Source organism: Bubalus kerabau, chromosome 17, assembly GCF_029407905.1.
Source record: "Bubalus kerabau isolate K-KA32 ecotype Philippines breed swamp buffalo chromosome 17, PCC_UOA_SB_1v2, whole genome shotgun sequence".
Classification (NCBI taxonomy): domain Eukaryota; kingdom Metazoa; phylum Chordata; class Mammalia; order Artiodactyla; family Bovidae; genus Bubalus; species Bubalus kerabau.
In genome coordinates, this window is record NC_073640.1 from 39952550 (window position 1) to 39965489 (window position 12940).

At 44.4% G+C, this 12940-nt stretch overlaps 1 protein-coding gene across 7 annotated transcripts in view; it reads left to right on the forward strand.

The window, feature by feature from the left end:
- WWP2 (WW domain containing E3 ubiquitin protein ligase 2) overlaps positions 1-12940 on the forward strand; it is a 176815-nt gene that overhangs the window by 27312 nt on the left and 136563 nt on the right. For 2 of the 7 annotated variants that reach the window (XM_055553487.1, XM_055553489.1), the window contains one exon: positions 5619-5959. The exons of 3 other annotated variants lie outside the window; for them this stretch is intronic. Coding sequence is in view for 1 of the 4 variants with exons in the window: in XM_055553486.1 (XP_055409461.1) it covers positions 3609-3635 (27 nt within the window). In the remaining 3 variants the exon portion in view is untranslated. Of the gene's footprint in view, positions 1-1273; positions 3636-5618; positions 5960-11807; positions 11854-12940 lie in introns of those variants that run through there. 2 more of the 7 variants (XM_055553488.1, XM_055553486.1) reach the window with 2 other exon arrangements.

A 12940-nucleotide genomic window follows, 5' to 3' on the forward strand; every position in this document is an offset into this window, starting at 1 on the left:
CCCTGGAGAAGGAAATGGCAACCCATTCCAGTGTCCTTGTCTGGAAAATCTCACGGACAGAGGAGCCTGGTGGGCTGCAGCCCATGGGGTTGCAAAGAGTCGGGCACGACTGAGTGACTAACACTACTGATCCTTCAGTTCAGTTCAGTCGCTCAGTCGTGTCCGACTCTTTGTGACCCCATGAATCGCAGCACGCCAGGCCTCCCTGTCCATCACCAACTCCCGGAGTTCACTGAGACTCACGTCCATCGAGTCAGTGATGCCATCCAGCCATCTCATCCTCTGTCGTCCCCTTCTCCTCCTGTCCCCAATCCCTCCCAGCATCAGAGTCTTTTCCAATGAGTCAACTCTTCGCATGAGGTGGCCAAAATACTGGAGTTTCAGCTTTAGCATCATTCCTTCCAAAGAAATCCCAGGGCTGATCTCCTTCAGAATAGACTGGTTGGATCTCCTTGCAATCCTTAGAGACTTTAATTGGCCCTTAGGACGTCCCTGGTGGTTCAGCGTTAAAGTATCTACTTGTAATGCAGGAGACCCAAGTTCGGGTCCCTGAGTCTGGAAGATTCCCTGTAGAAAGGCATAGCAACCCGCTCCAGTGTTCTTGCCTGGAGACACCCCATGGGGTCATATTCTTGCCTGGAGATGCCCCAGCTTCTGTACACTTGAATTCAAATAGTCTGTATTTGGTTTTATTGTTGAGTGAGTTGGTTCAGATGACCTAAAGACTGGGCTTCCCTGGTGGCTCAGTACTAAAAAACACTACCTGCCAAGGTAGGAGACTCCAGTTGAACCCCTGGGTGGGGAAGAGCCCCTGGAGAAGGAAGTGGCAACCCTCTCCAATATTCTTGCCTGGGAAATTCCATGGACAGAAGGGGATTGGCAGGTTACAGTCCATGAGGTCGCAAAAGTGTTGGACATGACTTCGTGACTAAACAACTCTATGAAATACTATTTTATAGGCAAGGGGTGGTTGCTCAAGAAAACGAGGCCAGGCTAACATTGACTAAACGGTGCATTAACACTGAAACAAACCAACTCAGAGCCACTTTCTTACCTTTATGCCAGGCCAACCGCTGCTTTCCTACCCCTACTTCATTTTGAGCAATTTGGGGCAGGGATCTCTCTCTCAATTTTTTACCTTAATATTCTTGCTCCACTTACATAAAGCAAGGCTCATAATTCCTTGCTGAAATTCTGTAATTATGAAATCTGGTCTGTTAGAAATTCATGCTGGTGAACTTGACTGAATAATGTCTTAAGTTTTCAGTCACCTATCTTCAGTGGTGTTAATTCTAAACTGTCTTTCTAGTCTTCACTCCAGTTTTCACCCCTTGATTATAATTTAGCCCTTGTACCTCCAAAAAGTCATTCACATTTCTGGGGGTCTTAACCACTGAACTACCAGGGAATTCCCTATCATATCAATTTGTTGTTGTTGTTCTTATTTCTGACATTCTCAGTTCCTCTGCAGAATTTTACATGGCTGACCATCTCCTCTTTCTGGACTGTCTCTCCTCTCTTCACTCTCGTGATGCATCACTATGGTCCCCCTGCATCTCTGATGATTTTTCAGCCTCCTTTAGCACATTCTCTTCTGCCTTGCGCACAGGGCACCATCCACAGAACTGTCTTGGCCTCCATGTCTCTCTGTTTTCTCCTTCACCAGTACTAGGTATCCTAAAAACTGGTCATAATGATCACATTATATGAATACCTCTGGAATCTATAGGTCCAATCCCTGTTTATTCCCTAACCTAGTCTTTTGGCCAAATCTTTCTGAAAATTTTTGGCATTGTTACTCAGGAGGAGGGTTAAAACTAGGTAATTGTCTCTCCTGCCCCGGCTTAAAATTTCTTCACTGGTTGAGTTCCTATTTTTACTAATGGCATCACCAAAAAAGGCATTCAAGGTAAGAATCTCTGAGTCATCTTTATTTCAACCTGTACTCCTCTTGCTCAAGTTTATTGATGTCACTTCTGAAACGGTTTGAGGTAGCTGTGTCCCTTCTCCATTCATTCCCATTAAGTTTTTATTTCATGCCTAGAAGATATAGTTCACTCAACACTAATATTCCTGTCTCTAATTTATTCCTTAATTGACTGCTCCTGCTGCCTGGAAAGGCAGGGATTATATAGAAACTAGACCCCACAATAAAAGAGGTTTATTGAAATCAGCAATAACTCTGTGGACACTATGGTGAAGGAGAATGACCTAGATCAATGTTCTCCAACTTGAGTGTAAATCAGAATCACCTGGAGAGACTGCAGAACTAGAAATAGCTGGGCTTCATCCTCAGTTTCTGATTCAGTACGTCTGGGCAGAGATGGACAAGCTGCCTTTCTAGTAAGTTTCAGGTGACACTGATGCTGCTGACCTGGGGTCACACTTGAGAACCACTGATTTAGGAGAATAGTCAGGAAAAGAAAGATCAGGCTTTGAGCCATTCTTTTTCTAGTAAACATTAAAAATACTTGTCAATATAGGTTTCTTGACACTTTGTAGCTTTTGTCATTTTTTGGTAATACTTTAATCCCTTTTCTCTTTCCCTGTAATGTTAGTCTCCAAGTCCCCTGAAGCCTTGGGACTGTCATTTGGTGGAAAAAATACATACCGAGAGCTAATTTACACCACCACGATTTGGGTGATGTGATAGCTACGAACAAAGTGATATCCTGTGTAGTGTCAAGGGGCAAGTTTGAGTTTAGAGGCCTAAGCTTTGGAGCCACATCTTGAAGGATGATGAGGGCAAAGACTCATGAGGTCTGAAAATCCAAAGGGAGTGTTCAGGGAGTTGAGGGTAATGTCTTTGGTAGCTGAAGGTGTCTGGGGACAGGTTCTCTCAGAAGTGAAGGGAAGAAATTCCCTGGTGGCCTAATGGTTAGGATTTGGAGCTTTCACTGGGAGACCCCAGTTCCATCCCTGGTTGAGAAACCATCCCACATGCTGCCAAAATACAAAAAAAAAAAAAAAAAAACCCAGAAAACCTCAGAGGACCCAGAAGTGAAGTGAACCCTGAAACACACTGTTTGAAAATCCTTGTTTTTTTAAAAAATGAAGAAAGTGAAGAAATCTCAAACATTATTACTAAAATTGTCACTGGAAACAGTTTACCTTAATAAATGAACACTTTCAAACATATGTAGCGGAGAAGGCAATGGCAACCCACCCCAGTACTCTTGCCTGGAAAATCACATGGACGGAGGAGTCTGATAGGCTGCAGTCCATGGGGTTGCGAAGAGTTGGACACAACTGAGCGACTCCACTTTCACTTTTCACTTTCACACACTGGAAAAGGAAATGGCCACCCACTCCAGTGATCTTGCCTGGAGAATCCCAGGGACGGGGGAGCCTGGTGGGCTGCCATCTATGGGGCTGCCCAGAGTCGGACAAGACTGAAGCAACTTAGCAGCAGCAGCCGCAGCAGACATATGTAGAAGGACTCCACGTATAACTCATTTGGAGATAATGACAACTTTAACATGTGAGACCCTTTATGAAAGAGAAAAGGTCTTGATTGTGTGCCAGTGAATATTTGACTTCACTTCCAGGAAAATTTACAGGTTATAAAACTTTATACTTAACAGTTGGGTAGGGGAGAGAAAAACTTGATGCAGAAGAAACACGACTTGAATTCAGTAAGTATATCTAGAATTCCTCTGGACTTTCCTGGGAGTGTCCCGGACTTTCTTGTCTCTGCCTTTGACCTTGTTTTCTCTTCTGCCTGAAAATTCTTCTTGCCAACCCCCACTTACTTAGTCTCCAAGAAGCCACTGTGTTGTTCCCTCTGTAAACTGGTCCTGATTACCCAAATCAGAGTTTTCTCCAAGGACAGATTTAGACCCTTATTTCCCACCATACTTAAAACATTTCAAATCTAGTCCTCAATGAGCAGTTATTACTTCTGCTTTGCATTGCAGTTACTTGGTTGTCTTCTTTAAGTAGGTTGGAAGTCAGGGACTGTTTTAGGGGCCTTTTTCCTTAAATGAACATTTCAATTTCTTTTTAATTTTTTGGGGGTGCTTTCATGATGACATAGTTCAGATTTTTTATGTGTCTTAAAATATCTCCTATATTGTAGGACCTATAGCAGCCAGTTCAGAGCTCAATAAAAGTTGATGTAGTCTATTCATTCAACGGATTATTTAAAGAGGCCTCCTATTGGCCAGGTACTGCTTTGGAAGCTGGGTTATAGCCCCTGTTGTCGTAATTTTTTTGTTGGGAGTAACAGATTATACATATACACATTCATGTGAAAGGCAGATAGTGCTAAGTTGAGGAAATAAGGAGAGAAAAAACAAATCAGGAAGGGACTTGTAGGAGGGGAAGGAAGAGATGAGTTGCGATTTTAAATAGTGTAACCAGGAAAGGCTTTACTGCAAAGGACAGTTAAGCAAACATATGAAAGAGATGAGGGGGTGAGCCAACTGGCTACCCAGGAAAAGAGCTTTCCAGGAAGAGGGAAAAGCAAGTCCACAGACCCTCAGGCTAGAGTGGCTGAAGCAGGGTACTGAGTGAAACTGCAGTTGGAGATGAGATGAAAGAAACAAAGGGGAGGGGTGGAAGGGACCATGTAGGGACTTTATGAAAGAAAAGTGAAGTCTTTCAGTCGTGTCCGGCTCTTTGTGACCCCATGGACTGTAGCCTACCAGGCTCCTCCGTCCATGGGATTTTTCCAGGCAAGAGTTCCGGAGTGGGCTGCCATTATTCAGGATATATATTAAGCTTTTACTCCTTTAACCCACAGTGAGAGACTGCCTTGTCTAATCCCTTTTTTCCTTTGGGTGAACACCTACTCAAATGCCACCAAATCAAAGAGGCCTTCCCCTAGAATAGAATTAGTACAACTCCCATCTAGAGAATACTAGAGATATTTTAATAGTTTTATAGATGGGATTACTGTAAGAATTAAGGTGTTAAGAGAGGACTGTAGCTCCTTAAAAGGCCATCTCCTGGATGGATTTGGGATGGGAAAAGTAGAGACTAAATGCTCAACCAGTTTAATTTGTATGCATATCTGATCCCTCCAACTGGAAGACCTAAGAATAACGGACTAATTAGTGCACAGTGCTTAAGGCTAATTAGGCGATTAATACTAATTTTAGTTAATGGTGATTGAAAGTGAAAAATTGAGCCTTCATTCAACTTGTCAAAGCTGAAGTTCTTGACCATTGGTAAAGAATACGGACTTAAAATGTTTTATTTTCCAATTCATAAAGTTCTATCTAATCCATATATTATCGAAATGGGGTTAGTTTGGTGTGCTGGGGCATCTTATGGACAACAGCAAAGGTTTCGAAGCTTTTCTACCTTTGTTTTATGTCACAAGAACAGATGCTCCACAAAAGCTACTTTTGAGTTTCTAGAGCTTAGAAACGTGCCTGGCACATAGTAGGCTTAGGGTTGTCAGGTATAGCAAATTAAAACATAGGATGCCCATTACATATGAGTATCAACTAGTTTTTTTTTTTTTTAACTATAAATATGTACTGTACCAGACAATATTTTGGGGCACACCTCCGTATTAATGGCTGTTTAAAATTACCATTTAACTCGGTGTTCTGTATTTTATCTTGTCTGTTAACCCTAAGGAGTTCAATAAATATCTGTTGACTTGATAGATTGAACGCCTCCTCTCACCTGTAAAATGGAGCTAAGATAGACCCGCCCTCAGCGTTGATGGGAGGAGTAAACGAAGCGCCTGGCGCTCTGCGAGACTTCAATTTGTTTGCTGGGAGACCATCTAGCAAGTGGAAAATCCTCCCACTTTTTAAACGTACAAAAGACAAGAAAGCCTTCTGGCCAGAGGTTCTCAGGCCTGGCCTAGGTTGCCCACACCTGAGGCCCGGCCAGCCTCTTCCGGGTCAGCTGACCGCGCGTGGTCACGTGACCTGGCCCGAGTGCGGGCTGTGGAAAGCGGAAGTGGGAGAGGAGTTGGGCGCCGCTTCTGTGGCCGCTGCAGGTAGCCAGCGCGGGCACTGAGGACGCAGCGGGCGGGTGGGGGCGCAGGGAAGTCCGGGGGCGGCGGGCGGCGCGGGGTGGGCCGGGGGAGGCGCGGCCCCGGCGCCGGGGGGCGGCGGCTTCCTGTGGGAGGGGCCTGGCGCGGCGGTTCCGGCCTCCGAGGAGGGGTGTCCCGACTCCCGCCCGAGCGGGGTGGGCGCGCCGCTGGCCGTGCGCGGGGGCTGCTCCGAGGTGGGCGCGAAGGCCGTCCTGGGTGCGGCGGCCAGCAAGTCGTCCCGGAAAGGGAAAGCATCATAGGTGCCAGGCATGAAGAGGAGTGACCTTTGTTGAGGAAGCGGGGCAGGGGGAAGGGGCGACTTGGGGGATTGAGTTGTAGTGGGTCGCCTGAGAATGGGCGAGTGACGTGGTGGGGAAAAAAGGAGAAATTAGCAAGAAGATGCAGCGTGAGCCTCACCTGAGAGTCTTTTCCTTTCTTCCTCTTTGGAAATGATTAGTACTCCAGACTTTGATTTTGTTCCCATTCAGTGTTTTAAACTTCAGGAGGGATCATAGAATCTTGACCGTCTTGCTTGGGTATGGTTTCCACTTCTTGGGAACCTGGTCCTTCAGATCATCTTAGCGGTTTGCTCAGATCAGATCAACTTCCAGACTTAAAGTGGGCATGTTGCTCTGGCCTTAAAGTGGCTTTTAACCTCCAGTGTTGAGGAAGACCTAGTCCCAGCATTACCTCACCAATATAGATATGCTGTAACCTTGGACAGTGTCTACCTACACTACTTTATGACTTTTCCTCTTTCTTCAGTTTAAATTATTCAGTTTGCTTTACCATGTGACTGCTTATCTCTACGGGCTGTAACTAGGTAGCAAGACTGAACTGTGACCTGGATCATGATTTTGAAATTAAACACCTGTGCTAAAGCTGTTCGTCCTCATTTTCTTCGTGTTTACTAACATTTGCAAAAGTGGAATGAATTTCACAGATGTGGTGTTATTGGAGTGAATGTGTAAACTGGGCATTAACAGGAGTCAGAGTCGTTTTGGATTACAAGTAGGAAAAAAAATACTTTTCTAATGAATAATGAGTTGAAGTTTTTGGAGTACTTGACAAACATTTAAAAATTGATTTTTTGGCAGTCCTGTGAGTTAGGTTGGGAAGGTGTTACTCCCATCTCACAATGAACAAACAGACCTGAGAGAGATTACTTGATTTTTTTTTTTTTTTTTTACATTTTTTTGCTTTTTCTTATCTACTGATCTCTTTCTCCCTGCTAGACTGCAAATTCCTCAGGGGTAGAGTCCATATCTTATTTGACTTATTTAACTACTAATCTAGTTCCTGGCACATTGTGGGCACTTGGTAAGTGTTTGGTAAATAAATGAGTTTCTAAAGGTCACAGACCTGTAAGTGGAGGACAAGATTTGAACCTGAGTCCTTGGTCTTCTCTTGTCAGATGTGCTTGCCATGTTCTGTTATTGGTACATGTGAAAATGATGGGCATGAGATAAGGCTTGAGTTGGCTTCTCAGTCTCCTTCATTTAATGACTACTTTCCCAGTTGCAAAGAGTTTATGACAGCATCTCATTTAATCTTTACCGTGATCCTGTGAAGGTTGGAATTGTCCATATTCTGCAGAAGAAGAAACTGAGGCTTAGTGAAGTCCTTGCTTTAGAATCTGGAGTGAGTGAGTGAGTAGGGACTCAGGCCCAGGCATTTTATCCTTCAGCACATTCTTTTCCATTTATAGAAGCAACATAAAGTTTTATTTTAAAATATTTTTTCAAGTTTATGAAGGATGACATTTTAAGGGAAAGCTAGTACAGGTTATAGCAAAATTTGTGAACATGGAGTGTAACTGAAGTTTAGAAAATCCTGTGCTATACCATAGCTGCCTCTTCCTGGGAAAACTTTTTCATTCAGTGAACATTTATAAGTGCCCACTCTGTGCCAGGCATTGTTTTAGAGTCACATTGTCCAGTGTGGTGGTCACTCTGCAGTGTTGAGCCCTGGAGTTAGGCTATGAATATAAAACACACACTATATTTTTGAAGTCTTAGTATGAAGAAAAAAGGCAAAATATTTAACTGTTAAAAATATTATAATAATGATAATGTAAATATAATATGAATATGTGCTACAAATGATAGTATTTAAAGTTTATTGGGTTAAAACAATAGGATTGAAATTTCCTTTGCTTTTAGTTTTTAAAATGCTTCCTGAAAAATTAAAAATTATAGTGCACAGTGCTGTTCTGAGCACCAGGACTGTGTTACACAATGAAGGCAAAAACCCCTGTCCTTGTGGATCTTTAATTTTAGTGGTGAAAGGCACATGAACAAAATAACCAAGTAAATGCACATTATGTTGTAATAAAGGAGGGAGGCAGAATGTGGAGTGTTGCCTGGCATTAAAATTTTATTTATTAATAAAGTAATAAATACTAGCTGTACCAGGTCTTAGTTGTGGCACTCAGATCCTTAGTTGCAGCCCATGGGAACTTTAGTTGTATTTGAACTCTCGGTTGGGGCATGTGGGATCTAGTTCCCTGGCCAGGGATTGAACCTGGGCCTGCTGCATTGGGAGCTCAGAGGCTTAGCCACTGGACCACCAGGGAAATCTTGGCATTGCAATTTTGAAGAGAGTGCTTAGGAAGTCTTCCTGAGAAGGTAACAGTTGAGTGAATATCTGAAGGAGGTGAGAGGAGCCAAGTGGCTAAATGGGGACATAGTGGTCCAGACAGAGGGAAGAGCAAGCTCGAAAGTCCAAAGGATGGACCACCCTTGGCAGCTTGGTGGACTTGCCAGGAGACCAATGTGATTGGAGTGGGTGGGTAAAGGGGAGGAATGAAGACGATGAGGTCAGAGAGGCGCTGGGGGTAAAGGGAGAGATGGGCAGGTTGTGGGAACCTTGCAGACCACTGTGAGGATGTTCGTTTTCACTCAGAGTGAGTTGGGGCCATTGGAGGATTTTGTGCAGTGGATTGGACACATTTCATCCTGGCTTTTAACAGACTCACTCTGGGTGCCTTGTGGAGAAAGCAAAGAGGAGTGAGGTAGAAGCAGGGAGACAAGTTTAGAGGCTCCTGCCGTGGTCCAGGTGAAGGATGGGTGGGTGGCAGTGATGGAGGTGGTCAGCAGCAGTTCGGTGTGGGTTTATTTTGAAGTACGCCTACATCGAGTGTGGAGGGGATGTGAAAGGAAGAAAGGAGTTAAGGCAACGCATTTTGTGGTGTGAACACCTGGAAGAATGGAATTGCTACTAACTGAAACAGGAAGTTTCAGACCACCTGACCTGTCTCTTGAGAAACCTATATGCAGATCAGGAAGCAACAGTTAGAACTGGACATGGAACAACAGACTGGTTCCAAATAGAAAAAGGAGTCCATCAAGGCTGTATATTGTCACCCTGCTTATTTAACTTATATGCAGAGTACATCATGAGAAATGCTGGGCTGAAAGAAGCACAAGCTGGAATCAAGATTGCCCGGAGAAATATCAATAACCTCAGATATGCAGATGACACCACCCTTATGGCAGAAAGTGAAGAGGAACTATAAAGCCTCTTGAAAGTGAAAGAGGAGAGTGAAAAAGTTGGCTTAAAGCTCAACATTCAGAAAACAAAGACCATGGCATCTGGTCCCATCACTTCATGGGAAATAGATGGGGAAACAGTGGAAACTGTGTCAGACTTTATTTTTTTGGGGCTCCAAAATCACTGCAGATGGTGATTGCAGCCATGAAATTAAAAGACGCTTACTCCTTGGAAGGAAAGTTATGACCAACCTAGACAGCATATTCAAAAGCAGAGACATTGCCAACAAAGGCTCGTCTAGTCAAGGCTACGGTTTTTCCAGTAGTCATGTATGGATGTGAAAGTTGGACTGTGAAGAAAGCTGAGCACTGAAGAATTGATGCTTTTGAATTGTGGTGTTGGAGAAGACTCTTGAGAGTCCCTTGGACTGCAAGGAGATCAGCCCTGGGATTTCTTTGGAAGGAATGATGCTAAAAGCTGAAACTCCAGTACTTTCGCCACCTCATGCGAAGAGTTGACTCATTGGAAGAGACCCTGATGCTGGGAGGGATTGGGGGCAGGAGGAGAAGGGGACGACAGAGGATGAGATGGCTGGATGGCATCACTGACTCGAAGGACATGAGTTTGGGTGAACTCCGGGAGTTGGTGATGGACAGGGAGGCCTGGCGTGCTGCGATTCATGGGGTCGAAAAGAGTCGGACACAACTGAGCAACTGAACTGAACTGAACTGAACTGACTGAAACAGGAAGACTGTAGGAGAAACAAAGCTGGGGCTCAATTTCATTGACTCTGATTGTAGAATGCCCAGTGATGGTGTCATGGGCAGTTCAGTAGGGAAGTCCAGAGTCAGGCTGGGCTGGGGTTGTACCTGTGGAAGTGGTTAGCATGAGGAGGTGAGGAGACTGGGCAAGGTCACTTACGGCGTAATGTGGATACATAGCCAAGAGGAGTGCTAGAATTTAAATTTTGAAACAAAAATCTTGGTTTATACTAGCAGGTATTTTAAGCATTGCAGTGTGTCTTGGGGAGCTTGGTTTTCTCTCCTTTTCACTTTTCATCTAAAGACCCTTTTGAATAACCACAAACTAATGGGTTTCTTTTCTTTCTAAGGAGGTGACTCTTCCCAGCGCGTGTCTCTGTAGTGCCGCTGAAAATCTATTTGAGTTCCAGTTTTTGGAATTAGTTGGGCTTTCTGGGTTGGCAACCAATTTAGAGACCTCCAAGAAGGATGGGAAAGAGAAAGACAGCCCGCAAGGACGGGTAATGACTTTTTACTGTTGGAAATGTTGATTCTACCTAAGAGGCATTGAATGCATGTTGTTGCCAGGCATCCTGCTGTTTTATAGATTTAAAACAAACAGAATCTCTCTGTGGTGAAGTGATCCATGCATGCGGTGGTGTAACTTAAGACGTGGATGGGCTGGCGTTTGAATCTTGGTCTTCTGAACCCAGGTCTGATGCTTCTGTCAGCAGGACCTGTGGTAGTGGATGCGTGAATGTCAGCTTCCACTGGAATCAAGTCAGTGAACTGCTTTTGATTGACTTTGGGTTGCTTCAGACAGTTTTAGACTCTTGAATTTCTGAGAGGTAGGGACAAAAGGGAAAATCTTGTTTCTCTTAAAAAGAACCAACTGAATCTTTTTGAGAAGGTTACAGTCCCCTGCTCCTGCTTCTCCCCCAGCAGCTTGAAAAACATTCCAGTCCCCACGTTAATCACTCCTTCCAGGAAAATGCCAGCTATCAAGACTTGGCAGCCCTGACCTAGGGCAGGTCCTCTTTCTGTGTCACCCATGCCTTTTGCTTCCTGTTTTGTCCTTGGAACTGCTTTCCAGTCTCCTCTTCTCTGTTTTATTTTGGCCAGCTGTGCAGCTTGCAATTCCCCAGCCAGGGTTTGAACCTGGGTCACAACAGTGAACACCCAGAATCCTAACCACTAGGCCACCAGGGAACATCCCTGTCTCTTTCATTACTGACTTACAATCCCACTGTCCTTCCAGTGCTATGACCTCCCCTGTCCCTCCCTCTCTTTTTATGTGCTTGGTCTTTGTACGGATGGCCTTCGGCCAAGTTCAGTTCCATTTGATTGCTTTTCAAGATGGGTCTTTGGAGGATGGAAGGGAACTCAGTGCTGGACAGAGGAAAGAGGCCAAGAAAGAAGCATTAGTGTTGGAAAAGCATGAGAGGGTGGGGGAAAGAGGAATCTTCTGAACAGATCTGTCTCATCCACTTCTTTCAAGAAGTGGATACAGAATGGGTCTGTACTTATGAATAAGAAGCTCTGCCTGTTGTTTTAAAACAAATATTTATTTATTTATTTAGGGCTGTGCTGGGTCTTCAGTGCTGCACGGGCTTTTCTTCAGTTGCGGTGAGTGGGGGCTACTCTCTAGTTGTGGCGAGCATGGACTTCTTACTATGGTGCCTTCTCTTGTTGTGGGGCATGCACTCTAGAGTGTGTAGCTTCAATAGCTTCAGCTTTCAGGCTCTGGAGCACAGGCTCTAGTTAGTTGTGGCGCAAGGGCTTAGATGGCTTAGGTGCTCTGTGGCATGTGGCATCTTCCTGGACAAGGGATCAAACCTGTGTTTCCAGTACTGGCAGGTGGATTCTTTACCACTGAGGCACCAGGGAAGCCCTTCTACCTATTTTTTAATTAAAAATAAAACCTTAGTGCTGGTGAGTTGTCTTTGCTCTTCCCTACCTCATCTGCTGTGCAAGTTCTTCTGTCTCAAGATCAGTGTTCAGTGGTTCCTTGAGTCAAACCTGGGTCAAGAATTTCAGGAATCTCAGAGCTGGAATTTCAACATCAAGGACACATTTAGCTTGTAGTAATCCTTAAAGAGCACTTAGTAGTATTTGCTGGCTGCTTTACCTGAACTCGTTTATTCCCTATGATCATCTTACAAGGTAAGCATTAAATGCTATCATTAGGTTCATGTCACAGACTAGGAAACTGAAATTTAGAGAGGATGAGAAGTAACTTGTCCAGTGCCACGTGATGGCTAGTGACTGATGAAGTAATCTGTTTCCAAAAGATTTACTTACTGGTCTAAAAGGTTCTTGCTGAAGTTGGGTGATAAGAATAATCAAGTACTTCAGACACTGTCACTTGCTAAATCTGATGTGTGGTTGCTTTCTCCCGCCAAAAGCTCTCTGAGGATTTATTTAATGGGGGCCTCTTAGATCAAGATATCTGAGTCCCAAAGGGCAGGAGCCTCATGGCATTCTGTATTTCCAGGGCCTGGCATAGACCCGGGGCTTACCAGGGGTCTGTGAACATGTGTTGAAAGACTGACCATGGCTCAGGACTGGTTGGGTTGAATCAAAGGGGTTTGGAAGAGGTACGGTCAGAAGGCCAGATGCCCTCTTGCTGGAGGTGCCCTTGACAGTTATAGTCCCCTGCCATGACCCCTGCAGATACCAAAATCTGCCATTGCTAAGTGAGAAGTGTCAGTCA